The following is a 22,164-nucleotide window of genomic DNA, read 5'->3' as shown; positions in this document are numbered from 1 at the left end:
AAGAGGCCCAAGCATAAGAAATAGATAATAGATTTACTTCTCTTTTCTAGTTTCTAGTAGCTTTTATAACTATTGACTCTTTCATATTTATTATGATATTTTTTTAAACAATATATGACAATTTAGTTTGAAGTTGGCAATTATAACTCATTAGTAATGAATTATGAATATGATGCTTCATGAAAGTTGAAAGTTGTTTCATTTCATTTCATTTTATAACATTTCATTTCTGTTAGATATTATTTGTTGTAATGGTTACACTTAGCTTACAAGTACAACTTTGGTGATCAATGATGATAAATGTTATATATTGAATTTTAAAAGCTGAAACTTTAAGATTGATGAATCATGAGACTCAATATGTTGTATGTTCTATGTTACTAACTCGGACGTGGTTGATGAAGATTATAACTTCTAGATGATTGTTGTTATATGGTTCAATCTATGTTTTTTTATGTTTTTTATGTCTATTTCATCAATCTAATGTTTTTGTTGACATATATGTATCAAAAATTAAAAAATATAAAAAATATATATATTTTTAAAAAATCGCTCCCCGATTCGCTCAAACCGGGAGCTTCTGAAAAGGTCGCTCCCGCTGCTTCCGCTCCGCTCCGCTCCAAGTAAATTGATGGTTGAGATCATGATCCATGTCATGCTCACATGAATCCCAAAAATTCATTCTATGAGAAATCAAACTTGTACTTTTTAAGAAACACATTTGTGTTTTCTAAAAAGCACACTTGTCACTTTATAAAAACACCTTGCCTTTATTTATCATAAAATCACTTTGTGGGTCATCTTTGCCCCTTTCACTTTAATGCAAGGCCAACATAAGTGGGCATACACACTTTCCAAGGTACCAAATTTCAACAACACATTTACAATAAAGTTGAGCAAACACACATAAACAGGCAATTTGAGCACATGCACTTACACAAGCATATAGACAAGTATATTCCATTCTCAGATATGAATCAGTACGCACATAGCCAACTTCTGTAAAATTAAATGTCTAAAAGCAAATCAAAAACAACTGCTGAGAAGAAATACCGCTGCCATAGTTTCATATAATGGCATGATGACTTGCTGAAGAAAGGATACTCCAGCATCACCAATGCAACTCTTGGCCGGTTGTGCTAATTCTTGTTGCAATATCTCTTCCAGTTCTCTTGACATCTGCACAGTAATCCACATTTAGGACCTAAATATTAAAAGAAGAATATTTGACATTGCATTGAAGAGACCTCTACATGTTGATAAGTAAGAAACATATCAAAATATAACGTAACAGTAAAAAGGCAGAAAAATTGGATTCCAGTTAATTCATCAAGGAACCAACAACTGGTATATTAATGAATTTGAAAAAAAATAAAAGACATTCGTAAAAACATTATTACTCGATTTCTTTCAAGCTAGAAATTTAGATTACATAAAGGATGCCCTCGTTAGTTCAAGAATTCCATTCCCCTCATTAGTCCAACAAAGCCATACAGTACTAATTATTCCCACTGAATAGTGAGGTTGCTGATGAGTACCTTAGATAAACTTTAAAAATGCTAATTTTCAGGAATGCTCAAGTGAATGAGTTGCCCTGTATATTCCAACCTCTGTAAAACCATGTATAAATCTGGAATCTATCTATCAACAGTAGTTTTCTGATATTGTTGTTGAATGCATTATTATAAAAGCAGCAACATTTTTAAATTTTGATGACTAATCAACCTTTTCAACTGCCAAACTTGTAATGACATATCTCTTATTATAGGGGGCACAAGAATATTAGTATGCATACGAGACATCTATATGATAGCTACCTATGCATGCATCGCATGTACTGCCCTAGTATACATACTAGCTAATATTGGAAAATGTCTAAGTTTAGGGTAATGAATTGATTATCAAAATAACTTCCTAACTCACCATAATATAATATATATATCGAGTGGGGTACTTCATATTTATACCACCATTATATTATATATATATATATATATATATATATATATATATACACTATGGATTATGAATTAAATTTATTTAATCTATAATAATTTAATCAAAATAAATAAAGTAATTTATTTAATATACAAATTACAAATAAAGTAATTTATTTAATTTTTAAATAAAGTGATTTATTTAACTTATAAATAAAGTAATTTAATTAAAATATAAATTAAATAAAATGAAATAATGTCAGCTCATAAACTAACATTACAATTGTAACCAACATTCCATTACATTTATAAATATAACCGCTTTTACTTAGAAAAAGTGAGGCGATTCTAGAAAGTACGAGATATGCAGTAGAGCGATGGGGGGATGGGGAGCAGTGATGAGTTTTGAGAAGGTGGATTTTGGGGCATATAAGAAACCAATGGGAGGACAAGAGAGAGCAAACCAAGTTCCAACAATGCCACACAAAGGCTGCATCGGAGTCAAGGAGACCATGAGAAAGGAGGACGAAGAGCACAAAATGAGAGTTTTATTTCTAACTGTGGGATAAGCAAAGACTATGGAAAGAAACACGGAATTTTGAGCAATTCTTCTTGGGGTTTTGGGCACAGGGCCTGAAGACCAGCATTTTGAAGTGTTATGGATCTGGGAACCGGATAGTTTGATCCCAGATAGGCTGGGAGGAAAAGGGATTGGTTTGGTAGCAGGAGCATGAGCAATAACAGACGAGAAACACCTTCAAATGAGATTTTCAGGTAAGTACTTGCAAATGTACTGTCGAATTTTAATTTTCCTGGTAAATTTCAAAAACTAGCATTTTTAGATTTTGGTATCAAAGCTTTTGAACCCTTCAAGACCTTACAACCCCTACATTTACTAATCTTAGACATCGGAAATTAGCACATATCAATGTGATGATTGTGTTATCTCAAAAGCATTCATATCTCAGCAGTGGAATTTTGTTGTTCCAGCCCAATTGCACTTAAACTTAGTTTTGTTGACGTGCGCTTGTATTCACAAACTCATACAGTCCAGCACAGTATAGGCATACTATGTCAACCCTGCGTCACCTTCTCTACCCTCTGCGTCGGCTCTCCCAGTTGTTCTGACAGTTCCGGCAGTTTTGGATTTTGCGTGACAAGCAGCTTTTCTGCGTCAGTTCTCCAAGCTACTGTGTTGCCTCTGTGTCAACTATCCTAGTTGTTCCGACAGTTTCAGTTGTTCCGGCATTCTAGATTCTACGTGACACGCAGCTTTTCTGCGTCATCTCTCCTGGCTACTATGTTGCCTCTCTGCAAGCTCTCTCCACCTCTCTGTTCTGTATTTTCTGAAAATTCCTTCTCCCAGATTCTCTCTGCCCCTCAGCTGCAAGATCTCCCTGATCGATTTTCCTCCTGAGAACTTCTCACCTCAGAAAATCGATTTCCTCAATCTCTCTGTGTGTGTTTCCAAATGAACCCCAAGACTCCATTTTATACTTTTCCTATTGAGTCTTCAACAGTCGAGATTAAGTCTCTAATCAACGACTAAGATTAAAACATGACTTGATCCATCTTCTAATCATTCTCACCCATATTTTGATTAAAACCCATTAATATTTTAATTTCCCTAAGTTTAGACTTAGGAACTCCATTAAAAATATTAATTATTTTAATAAAATAAAATCCGTGTGGAATTTCACCAAACAGTTTTTGGGTTCTTTAGAACTCATGACCCTTAGCCTCTCCACCAATTTTCAAGGTTAAAGCACTTTCAATGCTACCAAAAACTAACAATATCGTTACATAAACCCTCGATGAAATCACGTATTTAATAGGAATACGCTCTTGTTCATATAGTATTTGCAGAGAAATATTTAGGGTTAAGATTTAGATTGTGAACTCCATATTGGAAAGATAGATCGAGATTTCTTCTTATTGGAAAGGTTTTCAATATTTTCTAGGCGTAATCCAAATTTGCCATAAAAGATTTGACATAGCCACAATGCATAATCCAAATTTTAGACTCGTTCTAGTGTTGAGGTTCTTTTTTTTCTGTCATTGGTATAATCTAAATTTTACATTTCCCTGGTGATAAATCGTTTGCTAGTATTTGAAAAAAAAACATGTATTTATAAGAAAACTACTCCGACACACTAATTCCCTAGACTGGTAAATTGCTTTTGAGGTCGATCTGCCTGAGCTAGGAAACCGCTTTCAATTTATCAAAAAAGTTGGAGTGCATAGCCGTCAATGTAATCCAAGCAACTAAGGAAAGTTGTCAGCCCTATTTTGACAGCAGAGTAAAATGTAGAAAGAGAAACAGTGGGTTTATATAAGAGTTTAAATCTCATATACGGACGCAAAACAAGCATAGCTGAATGTAGCCATATGTTTAGAAAACTAATAACATCCAATCGTAAACCTGCAAATGTTTCGCACCAACCACCAAAATTGTTCTAAATCAAAACAGAAGTTTATTTCCCTAAATTGGTGCGCTTCAACAATCTTTTTATTTGAAATAATAAATAGTTTTATAACAGAAGGAATTTTTAACAGTAGACCACCTAAATAAATGTACGCAGATCATATAAGTAGTCCAGTTGTTGGATGAAATGGCCCATTTTTTATAGTATGAACATTGTAGATCAATCATTGAAGGTCGATATTTGTGGAGTGCATTGCTTATATGACCAATTGGGTTTGGGTTTCATATTCTAGATAAGTTGGTTAGATAAAGTTGTCATCAAATTCAATTTAGTTCACAGTTACCTTTTTGTGACACACATCTTAATACCAAAGAAAATCCAGTATAAATACCAGAGAGTTTTTTTAATTAGAAAGAGCGACCTATAATGATTTTATGTTGTCTTGGTTTCTTTGATAATATATTTTTATCTATTTTATACTTGGTTTGTTTGGTATTGATATCATCTTGGTTTGTGATACAATATTTTTTTTTAATTGTGATTTTTTTATTGTTTAAATTGCATTTTAATGTAAATTGAAGAACGAATTTGTTGCCTGGGTTGTGCGCGCAGCCTGCTGGTTGACCTAGTGGTTTCCCCTGCAACGCGGTCACTGCTCAACAGCCTCCTGTTGCTGGGCTCTCAAAGCCTATGGATCCCTCAGAGGAGGGTGATCCTCTTCAAGACCGACTCCAAGGGAATGACGAAGCCACAGAAGCGTTTGCCTCCCTTATCACAGCTACAGGAACTCCAAGGATTAGGCCATCAATAAACAAGTTTGTTAAAAAGCTCGAGGATATTCCAGAAATATCTCTCCCTCCTGCTCTCCCTCGCAGAGCAATTTTGTCACTTGTTGAACGTGGCCTAGTGGGTCAGTTCACTGGGCTATGGCCATCCCCCAAATTTGTTCAAAGATGGATTGAAAGAAACTGGAGCTCAACTATCAATGGGAAAATCGCATTACGGTTCTGCGGAAGGGGATACTATACCTTTCATTTTGAATCTAAGGAAGACAGAGATTTAATCTTTAGAAATGGCCGATATTTCACGGATACTAGAGGATTATATCTAAATGATGGACCCCAGATTTCGATCCTGAAATGGACATGCCAAGTGCAGTTCCACTTTGGGTCAGATTACCTCATCTCCCCTTACACTGCTGGGGAGATGAGTCAGTAAAGGCCATAGGAAATGCAGTATGAAAATATATAGACAGATGCGAACCGAAGGACAACATGCATGTTTGTGCCAGAATATGTGTGGAAATGGATCTAGGAAAAGGACTTCCAAAAGCGATAAAGATTAAAGTCGACCAATGGACACACATACAGCAGCTGGACTATGAGTAGATCCCATTCAAATGCAAGCTATGTTGCAGGAAACGTGGGGCAGAAGGGTGTTTCCGTACGGAAACGGGTACGAAACGCTGAAACGCGTTTGGTACGGCCCTGAAACGCGTTTCAGGCCGTACTACCACGTTTCACGAAACTGAAACGTGGCCGGTATGGCCTGAAACACGTTTCAGGGCCATACGACCCACGTTTCAGCATTTATTTGTGTTTTTATTTTATTTTATTTATTTTCTAATCTATTCTTACGTTAGCCTAGTGACTTCTAGTTGCTTCTAGATGCATGTCTAAAGTTATAAAAGTGAACTTTTGCCCTAGTGTTGATATGCAGTTCATGGTAATGTTAAATTCTTAAAGTAAAAGTGATATTCTCCTTTATTTTTCATTTTCATCCTTTTACTTAAATTTTTAACATTACCATGAAATGACTCAGGATGTTTGAGAGTGGTTTCGCCCTCATTGGATTTCATATGGAGAAAGTAGAATTCTAGATCTCACTCAAAATCCAGCAGACTTATCTGTTTTTCAAGATTTCAGGATTGGGGAGATTGCAATGTTTCCATTGGATTTTATCATGTACTAGGGTATGGAACTTGTATTTAATCAAGAGAACTAAGCCCTCTATGCAGGGGAAACTCCCAATAATCAAGAGAATGTAGGGTAGTAGGGTATGAAACTTGTATTTAATCAAGAGCATTAAGGTCGTTCGACTATGTAGGAGGAGACTCCCAATCAAGCACGAGACAAGAAATTAGAAATTTCTCGTCGCTAATTTTGGATATTTCTATTTTCATTATGTGATTATTCATGAGTAAATGTGATGCAAATTTAGATACTTATAGTTTATGCATTGACAGTTGACAGTTTTATCATAATGTAATAAATTAGAATGTATCATATATGCTTTATGATTGCACATATTTCTTAAATGTCCTAATATATATATATATATATATATATATATATATATTCGTGTTTCCTCGTTTCCAAAATTTGGGGAGGTCACGTTTCATATCGCTTCCCGTTTCAGAAACTCGTACCCGTTTCCCCGTTTCGTGCAACCTTGAATGCAAGGTATGTCACAAATATGGTCATTTTGCAAATAGATGTTCTAAAAAAAAATGTGAAAATGTTGAGGAACAAGAAAATAAATGGGAGCAAGTAAAAATAAATAAACCCACCAACAAGCAACCCCCCCCCCATCCTCTCAATCCCAGGAACCAATCGAAACCTCCTCTCCATCTCCCTCCACTGTCACCCCGCCACACCTCACAAACACGAACCCCTTTAGGCCTCTAGAAGATTCCACAGATCCCCCCTCACCCAGATCCCCATCACATTCTCCCAACCGCCTCACTCTCTCCTCCATCCCTTCAATCCCTCGTTCCCCACTCCACCCCCATCAGTGGATCGTATCTTAACTAAAAACCAATCCAAACAGACCATTCAAATCAATGAACACCAAAAAAAAGCAGGTAGAAAATCCAACAAGGAAATAAGGGATGAGGCAACAGCCAAAAAGATGGCCTTAGGTACTCAGGAACCAATGGACTCCTTCCTTGGGAAAAATACAGGAAACAGCAAGAAAAATCAGCAAAGAGGGAAGGGCATCACACACCAACAAACCAATAAATAATGATAGTGGTCTCTTGGAACTGTCGTGGTTGGCCACACCCTACAAAACAAATGCAGCAAGATACATTATAACAAAAGAAATGCCGGACATTTTCATGATCCAGAAGACCAAAACAAACAGTCAAGAAACTGGAAAAATGATACAAAAGTTTAAAAATTATGAAGGAATAGTACTTGAGGCAACAGGAGCATCAGGAGGAATCTGCACCCTATGGGAAAAAAGAAAATGGAAAATGACAAGCCAAAAAATTGGCAAACACTAAATTAAAACAGAATTAAAGGATCTAAGCACAAAGGAAAAATACAGCATCACAAATATATATGCTCCAAATCATTATAAAGAAAAATAACAATGTTGTAACTCGGTAAAAGAAGTATTAACAAAAAGACAAAATGGGAAAATAATTTTGGGAGGTGATCTAAACTTGGTAAGAAACACAGAAGAAAAAATTGGAGGGACTTATCATGCAAATCCGTCAAGAGAAGCTCTAGAAGAAATAATGGAGCAACACAATCTAATCAATATCCCACCAAGTAATGGGAAATACGCATGGAGCAACAAGAGAGTAAGAGCAATATAAAAGAGAGGTTGGACAGAATTTTACTTCAAGAAAATATAGCAGCGGATTTCATCTCTATAAAATCCAAAATCGTTCATACAATAGCGTCAGATCATAAGCCAGTAGCAATTATTCTGGGCAAGCTGGACAACCAAGTTCCTCTTCCGTTTAGATACAATTCGAGCTGGGACAGCAATGAAGAATTCATAAATCAAATCAAAGAGGGATGGAAACAAAGGATTACAAGATCCCCCCCAGTGTTGCGAAGATTGCGATTTTATCGCGATAACATCAAAAAATCGCGATTTTTTCATTTTCCCGATAATATTGCGCGATTAATTCAGTGATTTTTTCATTTTCAGGCCCTCACGATTTTTTATTTTTTTTATTTCTTTTTTTTTTTTGCCGATTTTTACCGACTTTATCCTGATTTTTACAATTTTTTCCGTTTTTAGGCCCTCGCCGATTTAATCCCGATCACGATTTTTGCAACATTGATCCCCCCATTATGTACGGGAAACAAAATTGAAAAATTTAAGGGTAAATCTAAAAGTATGGGCAAAAGAGAATGATATTAAAAAAAAGAAAGGAAAATAAAGCTACAAAAAAAATGGTAAGCATACAAGAAGAAAAGGAAGACAAGGAGGAGGACAAACAGGATTATTTGAAAGAAAAGGAATTCTTTTGGGAAATATACAGGCAAAATAGAAAGGAAGAAGAAGAGCTCAGATTGAAATCAAGATGTCTATGGCTGAAAGCAGGGGATAAAAATACTGTCTTCTTTCCTAATTCAATGAAAATCAGACAAGCTAAAAACCAGATAGACCAAATTAAAGTGGATGGACAAGAAATTAAGGAAGTAGAGGAATTAAAAAAAACAGCACATAATCACTTCAAAGAGTTATTAACAGCAAATGAATAGCCAACAGACAATGAGGATTTTCTACAACATATCCAAAAAAAAATAAGTGATGAACAAAACGCAGAAATAAACAAAGAAACTTCTGAAGAAGAAGTGTTGGCAGCAATATGGAGCCTTCATCCAGACAAAGCTTTGGGGCCAGACGGGTTCACAATCTCCTTCTATAGGCAGCACTGGAATATCATTAAAAAAGACTTCATGAGAATGACAAAAAATGTATTAAAAAAAATTGGGAGGAAATACAAAATCTTCATATCTGGCTCTCATCCCTAAGGATTCCAACCCAACTTTCAACAAATTTAGACCAATATCTCTCTGCAATTCCTCCTACAAAATTCTTACAAAAATTATTGCAAATAGAATCAGGAGAGTTCTTCCTGAACTAATCTCAGAAAATCAGAGCGCCTTTGTTCCCAACCGGCAAATAATAGATAGTGTGATTATCGTTCAGGAAGCAATACATAGCAGCATTCAAAGGAAAGAGAAAGGAATTATTGTAAAGCTAGACATGGCAAACGCCTTTGATAGAATCAACCACACTTATCTAGCTGCAGTTCTTAAGAAGTTTGAATTTTCTCAAGACATAATCGAGACCATACAGGCTTACATCTCAATTCCTTGGATAGCGCCACTAATAAATGGAAGACCCAGCGAATTCTTCCAGAGTTCAAGAGGGTTGAGACAAGGATGTCCCCTATCCCCTTTCCTATATATCATAATGGTTGAAACTCGAAGTGCAGCATTGGAAAAGCAAAGGATAGAAGAAAAAAATTACAGGTATTAAAATAGCAAAAGGTGTCAAAAATATCAATCATTCACTATTTGTTGATGACACTCTTTTACTGGGAGGGGCTTCAAGGATAATAGCTAGAAGATTTAAAAATTTTCTGGATGACTTTCTTCAGGTTTCCTGAGGCCTGCTAAACAAATCAAAATGTAGAATATATGGCTGGAATACTCTTCCAAGAATAATGCAAAACATCTCACAAATTCTTGAAATCCCAACACAAGCAAGATGGATGCACTTTAACTACCTTGGACTTCCAATAGCCAAGGAGAATGTGAACGTTGAAGTATGGAGCAAACAAGTTGAAAAAAAGGACAAAATCCAAAAATGGGGTATGATGTGGCTCAATATGGCAGGCAGGGTGATCATGATTAAGGCATTACTATCAGCTCTCCCAATATATCATTATGCGATTATTTTAGCTCTGGCAAGCACACACAAGAAAATGGAACTAATTATAAGAAGCTTTCTTTGGCAGGGAGGAAAGCAAAAGAATAAAAAATTCAGTATGGTAAAGTGGGACCAAGCCACACTCCCATATGAGCAGAGAGGTCTCTCTATATGCTTACCAGGGCTAATGAATACTGCTTTAGGGATGAAAATAATATGGAGAATGATAGCCGAAAAGGAAAGTTGGTGGAAAAAATCCCTCGCCACAAAATATCTGAATCATTCCAGAACAAAGCTACTAATAGACATCATTCCTATGAGGCCTTGCACGCAAGTTTGGAAACTTGTAAAGAAAATAAACTCCGAGGAATGGGAAATCGGTGGCAATTTGGGATGATCGAATAATGGGAAAAGAGCCTTTAAATTTGCAACGAGACCTCCTGGGCATACAAAATTGGATGGCTGAAAGAAGGTTAAACACCCTTCATTCAATCTCAGCATGGGATTAGCAAAACTGGCATGTGTGGCAAATCCCATCAATACCAAAAAACTTAAAAGGACAATGGGAGAAAGTAATGTTCCATCACAAAGGAGCAGCGCCCATAAGCATCGAGGAAGAGGACGACTATGTTTGGAATCCAAATGGAGGAGCATACACGGTCAAAACAGGGTATAAAACACTTCAAGAACAGCAAAATCGGCAGGAGTGGAGCCTATGGGAAGTGGTTTGGAAAACTAAATGCCTCCCTAAAATCAAAGCATTTATATGGACTCTTCTCAAAGGGAAAACTTTAACTACTTATAACTTTAAAAGAAAGTAATCCAAGGTCCATCTAAATGTGTCATGTGCTTGAAAAAGGAAGAGTCAATTCAGCGTCTCTTCTTGGATTGCAGGATAGCCCGAGAATGTTGGAAGTAGATCACAAGCCCGCTGGAAGTTAATTTAAACTTCACAAACACTCTCCCAAAACTTCATAGAACATGGGAGAAGAACTATCCTTACTCTAAAAAAAACAAGGTTACAATAATCTGGATTTGGAAAAGCCTCCCAGCAGTATTGTGTTCGCGGATTTGGCTAACTAGAAACAAAAGTATCTTCAAAGATCAAAAGCCAAGAACAGGCAAAATCTTATCAAAAACATGGAGTTTAGTCTCAGAAATTATAAACTCCAAAAGAATGTCAGTCGTGGACCACAACAACCTTCAGCAAGAGGAGAGAGATTGGATTGGTAAAGCAATATTGGAAAACAATGGGAAAGCAGGACCAAAAAAGCCCCTACAGCAAGAAATTGGAAACTAAAGATGAGCGAAAAAGAACTTGAAAAATGGAGGAAAAATCAAAATAGTTTCAGTCTTTTTTTCAATGGGGCATCGAAAAACAACCCAGGAAAAGCAGGAGCAAGTGGAGTGATTAGAGATCCGGATGGGAAAGAAATCACCACATACGAATGGGACTTGGGAGAAACCACATATAACAAAGCAGAAGCATACAGTGTTTTATTAGGCACAATGATACTAAAAAAACAAGTAATCTGAGATCCTATTATAATAGGTGACTCTGCAATTGTTATTGAAGCAATGGTTAATGGCAAAAATCCCAGTAACACGGCTATCAACAGAATATATCAAAGGATAAGACTGAACTTAAAAGGATTGGGGAGGGTCAACTTCAAACATGTTCTTAGAGAACATAATAAAGAGGTCGATATTCTCGCCAATAAGGCTACAGAAAGAACAATAGGAAGCATAAAGGAAAACAATGAAATTTATTGTATCCCGATCCCATAATTCACAAACACCCATCATGATGAAAGATGGAAAGAAAAAATGGGGAAAGCATGAGAAAAATGGGAAAAAGCATGAACAAAATCAAAAAATCGGGGAGAGTACACCAGCAGATCAAAAGGAAGATTTGTTAACAAAGACACTCAATTGGCATCTATAGGAATATAAGAAAAAAATCCAAACAAAATCCAAAAAATATCCAAAGCTCACAAGCCAAGGATCACAGTCATCCCCTCTGCCTAAGTCAAGTCGATACATGTCATATCAGGGTCAAGTTACATGAAGTGAATGTGATCAAAAATCGCAATCAAATGATAATACTCGTCCATTTCAACAGGACACGCATATCAGCATCCACCAACAGGCCTAGTAATCCCAAGGCAAGCTTAAATAGCGATGCAGCGAGTTGTAAAAATCCGCAGGTAGAAGTATTCAATTCTTCGTGCCAAGCCATCAGTGAAGCAACTCCTCAGCCAGGCTCTCTCATCCATTCGGGTCACTTGTCATTCTACTGTGAGCCCATCGACAACCCCTCAGCTACTCCCAAAATCCGCAACACCAAGAACGCCCCAGCATCATATAATCAACTCTCCATTTCCAACAGCTCTCTGTGTACCCCTCCCTTGAATCAACAGAGTATTAACACCTGTGTCAGTCATTTAAACAGGGTGTCTTCTTTTTTTCAAATCCTTCATCTGCCTCATCACAGAGCCCACTCCATCAGCCACTCATCTTCTGGGAAAGTCTCAGTCAATATCTCATCAAGTAGGCACTATAGCACTTCAAAGCTAGCCCAATGTTTCTCTTGGTTAACAGGGGCGCAGTTGTGTTTGTGTAAAGCAACAGACTGCATTATTTCGAACTTTCACCTCAAGAACAGAGAAGCAAAGCAAAAGAAGCTCAGCAAGAGCACACTTCAAAGGAACAAAAAAGCTACAAAAAACACAGCTACTCAGAGGACCAAAATGGTGTGTAATCCCATGGAAAGAGTCGCAAAAAATGAAAGTTTCCCAACATGAAGGGCAAACAAGTTCATGATAGGAAGGTTCAACCAAGCACTCAAGGATCTCAGGGCGGAAATAAAAACTGAGAACATGTACAAACAGAGAGATATAGACAAACAAAAAGCTGAAATAATAGAACTCAAAAATAAATGCAAGCACCTTAAGGAAGTTGTTGACTATATCAATTCAATCAACCAGAGCCAGCAAGGTGAAACCTCCACTAAGCAAAGCAAGAAGTGTCATCCTCAACAGGAAGAATCAGTCAACTAGTTTTGGTGAAATTTTTTAATTTTATATGTACTGCAAGTTTATTTTACTTCTAGGACAGTATGTTCGGCAATATGCCAAGTTAGTCAAAGGAATCCATAGAAAAATGGTTTCAAATATAGAAATAAAGATTGCGTTCCCATTTTCAGCTCTATACTTGAATCCACTTCCCTTCGAATGTAACAAGAGTTTACTCCTCCCTTTTTTTGCAATATAACCAATACATGACTGTGTTACAAAAAAAAATTGCATTTTAATGTAGAAATAAATTTAATTTTAAAATTTAATAAGAAAAAATAAAAAATAAAAATTTTAGTGATATAATATTTAAAAAGATTGTGATATTTTCTTGTTTAAATAGTATTTTTAACATATAAATAAATTTTATTTCAAAAAAAAGTATTGTCTTTGTTCAAGTTCATTTCTTCAAAATATAAGTTCAATTTTTGGTGGTCAACAATATGGTTTCCAACTGTGAAAACCTGCACACACAGATTTCTATCATTCAATTTTAATAACACTGTCTCCATTTCGCTTTCGCTATACATGTGACTAGTTCATTGACAAAGGAACAAATTTGGAACGAGAATTCCATTTTGTCAAGAGGACTCACGTAGCATTGTAAATGGCCCAGGATTTTCCGTCTTAACTCGTATACCACAACAACAGGCAACAGGCAAACAACCTTGCTGGATCCAATAGGATGTGGAATTTTGGGTGTTCTTACGATGATGGTTATAATGGCCACCTTTGGAGATGTTGCAAGCAGATAATGCAGGAGATGTTTGTAATCATAATTCAACTGATCCTGGTCAAAGCAGTGTCCCCAGATCTTTGATTTTTTCACTCTAGAAGAGCCGATGAATGAGATCGAAATCAAATATTGGTCTATTTGTGAACTGATTGATTTTTTTTATTTTTTTTTAACTGAAACTTAACTATTATATTATAATAAAGGCTACAGGAAAGCTAGCAGCAAATACATACGTTTATCTGGTGATTCAAAAACACAAAAAGCAGCTTTCTGCTGCTACCTGGAGAAGTTCAGAATGTACTATATAGCAATGACTTCAGATGTTCTTACAAGTAACATACTCAACAAAAACTTCTAATATGCTGATAATTTTGTAGAACATAAACAAATATTTAATTTATCAAGAGGCTTGATTGCTATTGCTTCCTCCTGGTCTGCATCCGAGGTTGCTCAATTCTGCTGTTCAACATTCATAGATTCCTTTGCCCAGAGGGTTGTCTCCTTTTCTTTTCCATCAGCACAAGCAGAGGTATCTGTCACCATGTTGTTAGTTATCGTAGGTATGAAGATAGTCGATTAAATGGTCTCTTAGTGTAAAGGAGACTATAGTTTTATAGTGACATTTTTATCATTTACACAACATTTTCACGTAATTCATTAAAATTTAAAATTTATATATGCGAAGATAAATTCTAATATATCAAAATTTAAAATTTATAAATGCAAAGATAAATTCTAATATATCTTTGGCTTATCTTCGGTTTGGTTTGAAACATAAAAATTGCACTCGTTTTATCTCAATTTTAACTTACCAAACAAAAAAATGGTGTCCTTGTGACCTTAGAGCACAAACAATATTATCAAAGCCAATTATGAATACATTAACTATGGTATACACACCCTTGATGAACTCTAAGGACGACATAGCAGGATAAGTATTCTTACACATTATTGCATAGTAGCACAGATTTTCCTTCAATTTAGGATGAAGAGGTAACGATACCACCCTCCTTGACCTCAATATCAATAACCCCTGCTTGCAAGTAATAATAGCAGAAAACTTATACCCAAATGTGAGCTTGAATTTACGAAATTGTATTTATTAATCTAAATTGTACCTCAAAAACTTATAACCTTATTGTGTGATCAGGAATAAGTTGTCAATGGTAAAGACATATCAACGATGATGTCGCCTAGTGGCATTGCCATCACCACCGCTAGCACCGCCATCAGCACCAACCACTTCGGCGCCTAAACTAACCATTATAATGTGCTCATTAGTAGCAATCCTGGATACACTAAAAGGGTCACCGACAGCCAATACCAATGAAGAGCGACCTCAGCTTGAGGGAGGAAATCCAGAGGGGTCCAAACGTTTAGGTTATAAATAACAACGGGAGGATATTTCTAGGGAGCTACAAAAGATTAAGCTTCCAGAATTTTCAGGAGGGCGAGCTAGAGAACATGTTGAAGCATAGCTAGAAGGAATGACGAGGTGTTTCGCACTAAGAGAGTATTCTTATACCTCTAAGAAAAAGATTGTTATATTTCAGCTAAGGGAATGTGCTTTAATTTGGTGGGGAAATCCAGAAAAGCAATTGCCTCTCACATCGGACAACGTTCCCTAGGAATTGTTCGAGGACAGATTCCGCGCAAAGTACTTGCCACCCTATTTTTAAAAGCAGCAGGCCGGAGCCTTCCACACATTAATCCAAGGTAATAAAACATTAAAAGAATATGAAATAAGGTTTATGTAGCTCGTGAAATATGTTCCCTATCTGGATACTGACGAACATCAAGTTGAGTGTTTCGTGTATGGATTAAACCCTTGAATCAAAGTCATGGTTAGAATGTGGAGACCATCGTCAGTACTAGAGGCAGTTGAATGTGCCTGCTACGCAAAGGAGCATTTAGGGATCAAAAGACATGTCAGGTCAACAAGACCCCCACAATCAAGATTTCCATGGAAAACTCCCCAAAAAATTTTTAGGGGGAGTAGTTCGAGACCACCTCTTTATGGTAGTAAATTAACTCCAAGAGGAGTAGGAGCAAAGGCTCTCATGACAGCTAATGCTATATCTGCAAAATCATCAAGATCTAACGCAAGTCACTAGAACTCTCGAGGAACTACTAATAGAGGAAGAAGCACGAGAGGAAGTAGCACAAGAGGACAGAGCTCCTTTTTAAGAAACTCACAGCCTGACACAAGGGGATCACCCTAGGTTAATTGTTGGGGATGTGAAGCACCTTATTTTCAACGTGATTGTCCAGAGGCCTCGTCAAGTGTAATGCATAGAGCGGGAAAAGAGCCATCATCAAATACCAAAGGCAATCATAGAAATGCATAGAACAGGAAAAAAGCCATCATCAAATACCAAAGGCAATCATAATATCCATGCATTAGTCAACAACAATCAGGCAGAACATCAGTCCGTTGTAGTGGATTCCTAAGGTACTATTAACGGCATAAAACTCAAAATCTTATTTGATATTGGTGCTACTGATAGTTTCATTCTGTCATATGCATTAACAAATGTGGGTTGGCAGCCTGCAAACGAAATGATTTCAGACAAGTGGAAATGGCTTCAGGGGAACTTCAGTCCATAGAATCAAGTGTTGAGGAATGCAAAGTTGATTTAGGAGTCTGTTCGACTAAGTTAAAAGTATATGTCACAGCCCTAGGAACTTATGATCTCGTCATAGGGAAGGATTGGTTAGAGGCTCATCAAGCTTGCGTAGACTGTTACGGAAACAGAATTCTCTGCATAAATAATAAAGGAGAGATGATCCAAATCCAGGGTATTAAGAGGAAGGTATCTTTACGCTTCATCTCAGCAATGAAAATGAAGCATTGCCTAAGAAAAGGTTGACTGATATATGCAGTAAAGGAAGTGAACAAAGAAAAAGGGCCATCCCTAGAGCGATATCCGGTGTTATCCAAATTTCCAGATGTTTTTCCTAAGGAACTACTAAGATTACCTCTTAAAAGGGAGCTTGATCTCACAATAGAATCAAAACCTGATACAGAACCAATCTCTAAAACACCCTACAAAATGACGGCTCTAAAACTTCAACCTTAGGGTGCACCTGTAATTTTTGTCAAGAAGGATGGTTCCTTGCGGCTATGCATAGACTATCGAGACTTTAATCAAGCTACTATAAAGAATAGGTATCTAATGCCCCGAATTGATGACCTCTTTGATCAAATGAAAGGGGCTTCGGTCATTTCAAAAAATCAATCTACGGTCGGGTGATAACTAAGGACAAAGATATTTCTAACACTACATTCCAAATACGCTTCGGGCATTACGAGTTCACAGTGGTACCATTTGGGTTGACTAATGCACCAGAAATATTCATGAATCTTATGAATAGTGTTTTTCGCAAGTACCTCAACCACTCTGTACAAGTCTTCTTAGATGATATTCTCATCTATTCCAAAAAATGAAAAGGAGCATGAAGAACATTATCGGATAGTATTATCTTGCCTCAGGGAGTATCAATTATATGGAAAGCTATCCAAGTGTTCATTCTTTCAGAAGAAAATTCATTACCTGTGACATATCATATCAGGTAAAGGGGTCTCAGTAGATCTTGAGAAGGTAAAAGTAATCATGGATTAGCTGAAGCCGAAAAATGCACATGAAGTGCATAGTTTTATGGGTTTAGCGGGATACTATCGAAGGTTTGTAGAGGGATTCTCAAAAATTTCCAAGCCTATCACAACCCTCCAACGTAAAGGAGTTAAGTATGAGTGGACCAGGGAATGTCACATTGCATTCTTTGAGCTTAAAATATTGTTGACAAGTGCACGAAGCTTACAAGTACCTAACATGGATAAAGACTTTATTGTATGTACTGATGCATCCAAGCAAAGATTAGGTGCAGTATTAATGCAAGATAGAGAAGTGATAGTGTATGTCTCGAGGAAGTTAAAGCCGCATGAAGAACTCTACGCCACACATGATTTACAGTAGGTCGTTGTGGTACTAGCTTTAAAAATATGGAGACACTACCTAGTAGGGAGAAGCATTGTGCTCAAAATCGATCGCCAAAGTTTGCAATACTTGTTTACCCAAAGGGACTTGAATGTTATGCAAAGATGATGGAGTGAATTCTTAAGCAAGTATCACTTTGGGATTTCTTACATTAAAGGAAAAGAAAATGTAGTGGCAAATGCCCTAAGTAGAAGACCAAGGATCTTTTCCCTTATACCCATCAAGGTAGATTTCAAGGAGCGAGTGCTAGAACATCTCTTAGAAGATAGTTGGTATTTAAACATAAAATCTGAGCTTAATAGCAAGGGTCCAAAAGAACCTAAGTTTGAGAGATATGAACTAGAGGATGATGGATTGCTACGATTCCATGGCAGAATGCATTTCCCTGATAGTGGAAATATCTGAAACACCATCCCTAAGGAAGCCCACAAAGCATTATATTGTGTGCATCCTGGTGTAAAGAAAATGTATGTTGATACAAGAAACTCTTCTTTTGGGCAAGCATGAAGCGCTATATTGTCCAATTTGTTGCAAAATGTCTTGAATGTCAACAAGTAAAGGTTGATCACCGTCACCCAGCAGATCTTTTGCAACCTCACGACATTCCTATGACTAAATGGGAGATGATTTCTATAGACTTTATCATCGGACTACCTCTTACCCCACAAAGACACAATGCCATTTTGGTGATGGTGAATAAACTAATGAAAAGCGCTCATTTTATTCTCGTAAGAGAGACTTATGAAGTGGTTGATGTAGCTCGAGTATTTATAAATGAAATTATTAGATTTCATGGAGTACCTAAGAATATCATATCAGATAGAGATTCACGTTTCACTTCAAGATTCTAGACTTGTATGCAGTCAGCCTTAGGAACTCAACTTAATTTAAGTATAGCATATCATCTTAAGAGTGATGGCCAAACAAAAAGGGTGAACCAAGTAATAGAAGATATGTTGAGGATGTACATTATGGATCAACAAACACAATGGGAAAAATAATTACCCTTAGTTGATTTGCATACAATAACAACTACCACAGCTCAATCGGAATGCCTCCATTTAAAGCATTATACGGTAGACGTTGCAGAACACTATTAAGTTGGGACAGATTAGAGGACAGAGTAATAGTGGAACCAAAATTAATTCAAGAGGTAGAAGAACAGGTAAAACGAATTAGACAACGGTTAAAGGAGGCACAAGATAGGCAAAAAAGTTATGCGAATGCTCAAAAGACTGATAGAAATTATGAAGTATGGGATCAAGTTTTTATCCGCATCAAACAAAACAAAAGCATCGTCTAGTTTGGAAAAGGAATAAAGTTGTCACCCTGGTTTATTCAGCCATTCAAAGTTCTGGAAAAAGTTGGATCTATGGCCTATCGTCTTGAACTGCCACCCCACTTGCATAACGTTCATAATGTTTTTCATGTATCTGTATGACGACATTACATAGTTGACAAATCTCAGAAACTTCAATGAAAAGAACTGCAAGTATCGGAAGAGGGAACCATTTCGCTCAAACCATTATGTAAATTGGAATGTAGGGATCAACAGCTCAGAAACTGCCTAGTAGACCAAGTTAAGGTCCAGTGTGACAAGTATAATTCTGGATCGGTTACCTGGGAAGACACAGAAGCCATACGTTAGAAATACCGCAACTTGTTTTGATTTTGAAGCAATTAAAAACCTCATTTTGTATATCTTTACTTTATTTTGGCTAAATGTGAAAATTTCATCTATCACAACAACTATAAATTACTTTCCTAATTGTTAATTTATTTATAGTTTGCTACGACAAATATCAAATAATTCACACTGTGATTATCACAAATAAACTACGGAAGAAAATAACATTGGAACCTGAGAAAATACTAGCGCACACGCATAATAATTAACACACTTATTTTTGGACAACTGTCCTTGGAAAAACCTAACTTGGGAAAATCAGTGCAACGTATCAGGGTTTTATTATTATTCTTCAACATTAATTCTAAGTACAATAACTAGATGCTCTACTGGCAATCTAATCTCAGGAAAGATTATGGAAAAATTATTGTAAGATTTTTCTCACCTCGCAGCTAACTTTTACCCCAGAAATTGCCTCCCTAGCCACACGCAGATCCTTTTGCGTCAACCTCTGCACAGTGCTTGCGCAGAACCTTTGGGAGTTTCGGCCTTCCTCTTACTACCTCTCCCAGAACTAGAATAATTCCTCCTAAAAATATTGCTAACCTCCTCTACCACCAGCGACTCACCCACTGGTTCTATCTTCTCTGTTGAATCTCTGCTACTAAGAAATTGAACCACTTGGGCAATTGAGTATCTGCATTGGTGTGTCTTCTCCAAGTGCCCATTGATCCCTTCTTATATCTCCTTGTTGGGACTACAATGGCAAGATTAAATCTTAATCAAATGGCTCAAATCATTTTTGGATCAATCTGTGTGAGTTTCTAGATAATTCTCACCTTGACTTAATTAATTCTGATTAATTAACCAGTTTTCCTAAGTTTAGACTTAGGAAACATTAAAAAATTGGTTAATAATCTAATTAAGTCATCTCTAGGTGGAATTTCCAAAAACGATTTCTAGGTTTTGGAGATCTCATGTATTATAGCCTCTCCACCAAATTTTGTGGCTAGAACACATCTGATGCTACAAAAACTAACACTCCCTCTTAGCGAGGATTGTGTTCTCTCTAGTGTTGCACATCCTGCCACAACACCCTGTCTCTATATCACCTCCTGTCACATTACTGATGTCTGGTTGTTGTTGCCCACCAACTACTGCGCAACGTTGCATTTGTGTTACTGTTGACACTGTTGCATTGCTGCCAACTCTGCATCTGCACTGCACTTATCTCTCATATGTTGATGTTGCAACTGCAATTACTGCAACTGAGAAGCATCCTAAATAATTTTTTCCTACTATTGAAATGGGTTCTCCACCATACCCATATGTTCTCTGAAATAGATGAACTTAGCTCTCCCAAGTCCCTAGAGCTTTCATGAGTATATCTGCAACCTGCTCTTTTGTGGGAACATATTGTAGTTGGATTGCTCCACGCTGTACACAATCTTTGATGAAATGACACCGCATATCTATGTGTTCCGCCCTGTCATGAAACACTGGATTTTCAGAGAGCTTAATGCAACTCTGATTATCACAGTAGACTTTGGTCGCCTCCATCCTCTGCCTGAACAAGCTTACTTACAACGTCTGAAGCCATATAGCTTCGCACGTAGTTGTGCTCGCTGCCATATACTTAGCTTTTTCAGAGCTCGGTGCTACTGACTTCTGCTTCCTGCTACACCAAGAAACCATCCCTAATCCAATGTTGAAGCAGCACCCAGAGATACTTTTCCTGTCCACTGAATTGTCTGCCCAATCTGCATCTGTGAACCCACGTAGTCTAACATCATCCCCTTGGGTATATGTCAACCCATAATCAATTGTGCCGCGCACATACCTCAAAATATACCTCGTTGCTGCCCAATGCACCCTCTTCGGTTCTACCATAAACTGATTGAGGGTGTTGACTTTGAAGCAAATATCTGGCCTAGTGTTGACCAAATACATGAGAGAACCGATAAGTTGTCTATACAAGGTGGGGTCGACACCCTTATCATTTGGTGCATATATCTTCTTCCAATTGGTGATCATGGGTCTACAATCCTGCATTCTGAACTTCTTCATAATACTTGTAGCATATCTTCCCTACCCAAGGAAGATCTCCCCATCCTTCTGCCGCACTTCCAATCCGAGGAAATAGTACATCAACCCCAAATCCATCATATCAAACTCTGTTGCCAAGTTCCTCTTGCAGTCCTCTATGAGCACTAATGATCTTGTCAAGAAGAGATCATCCAGATACAATACCAAGGTGATTGGCCCACCCTCTACCATCAAGTAGTAAAGGTTGGGATCTGCGTCCCTCTTGACGAATCCCCTCTGCCGCAAGTAGTAGTCAATCCGACCATACTATGCCCTGGGAGCGTGCTTGAGTCTGTATAAAGCTTTCTTCAATCTGCACACATGAGTGTGCCTTTCATGAGTCTCAAAGCCCTCTGGTTGTTCAATGTACACCTCTTCCTCTATCACCCCTTCAAGAATGTTGTCTTGACGTGCATCTGGTGAACCTGCCATCCCATCTGAGATGCTAATGATATAACTAACCGAATAGAAGTGTATCTGGCAACTGGAGTGAAGGTCTCCTCATAATCTATCCCTTCTTTCTATTCATACCCCTTTGCCACGAACCTAGCCTTGTACATCTCCACACTTCCATCTGCAGCATACTTGATCTTGTAGAT

The 22,164-nt window shown here is 37.2% G+C and overlaps 1 protein-coding gene across 3 annotated transcripts in view; it reads right to left on the bottom strand.

The window, feature by feature from the left end:
• Positions 1-22,164, bottom strand: part of LOC149234971 (callose synthase 9-like) — a 385,867-nt gene that overhangs the window by 243,998 nt on the left and 119,705 nt on the right. For all 3 annotated transcript variants that reach the window (XM_089372025.1, XM_089372026.1, XM_089372024.1), the window contains one exon: positions 1,054-1,179. In XM_089372025.1, coding sequence (XP_089228151.1) covers positions 1,054-1,179 — 126 coding nt within the window. The remainder of the gene's footprint in view (positions 1-1,053; positions 1,180-22,164) is intronic.

The sequence above is a fragment of the Pinus tabuliformis genome, chromosome 8, assembly GCF_031772625.1.
Source record: "Pinus tabuliformis cultivar Carrire ecotype Pingquan chromosome 8, CPIR1, whole genome shotgun sequence".
NCBI classification, from domain to species: Eukaryota; Viridiplantae; Streptophyta; class Pinopsida; order Pinales; family Pinaceae; genus Pinus; species Pinus tabuliformis.
Note: the sequence above shows the minus strand (reverse complement) of the source record. Positions and strands in the feature narration are given on the sequence as shown.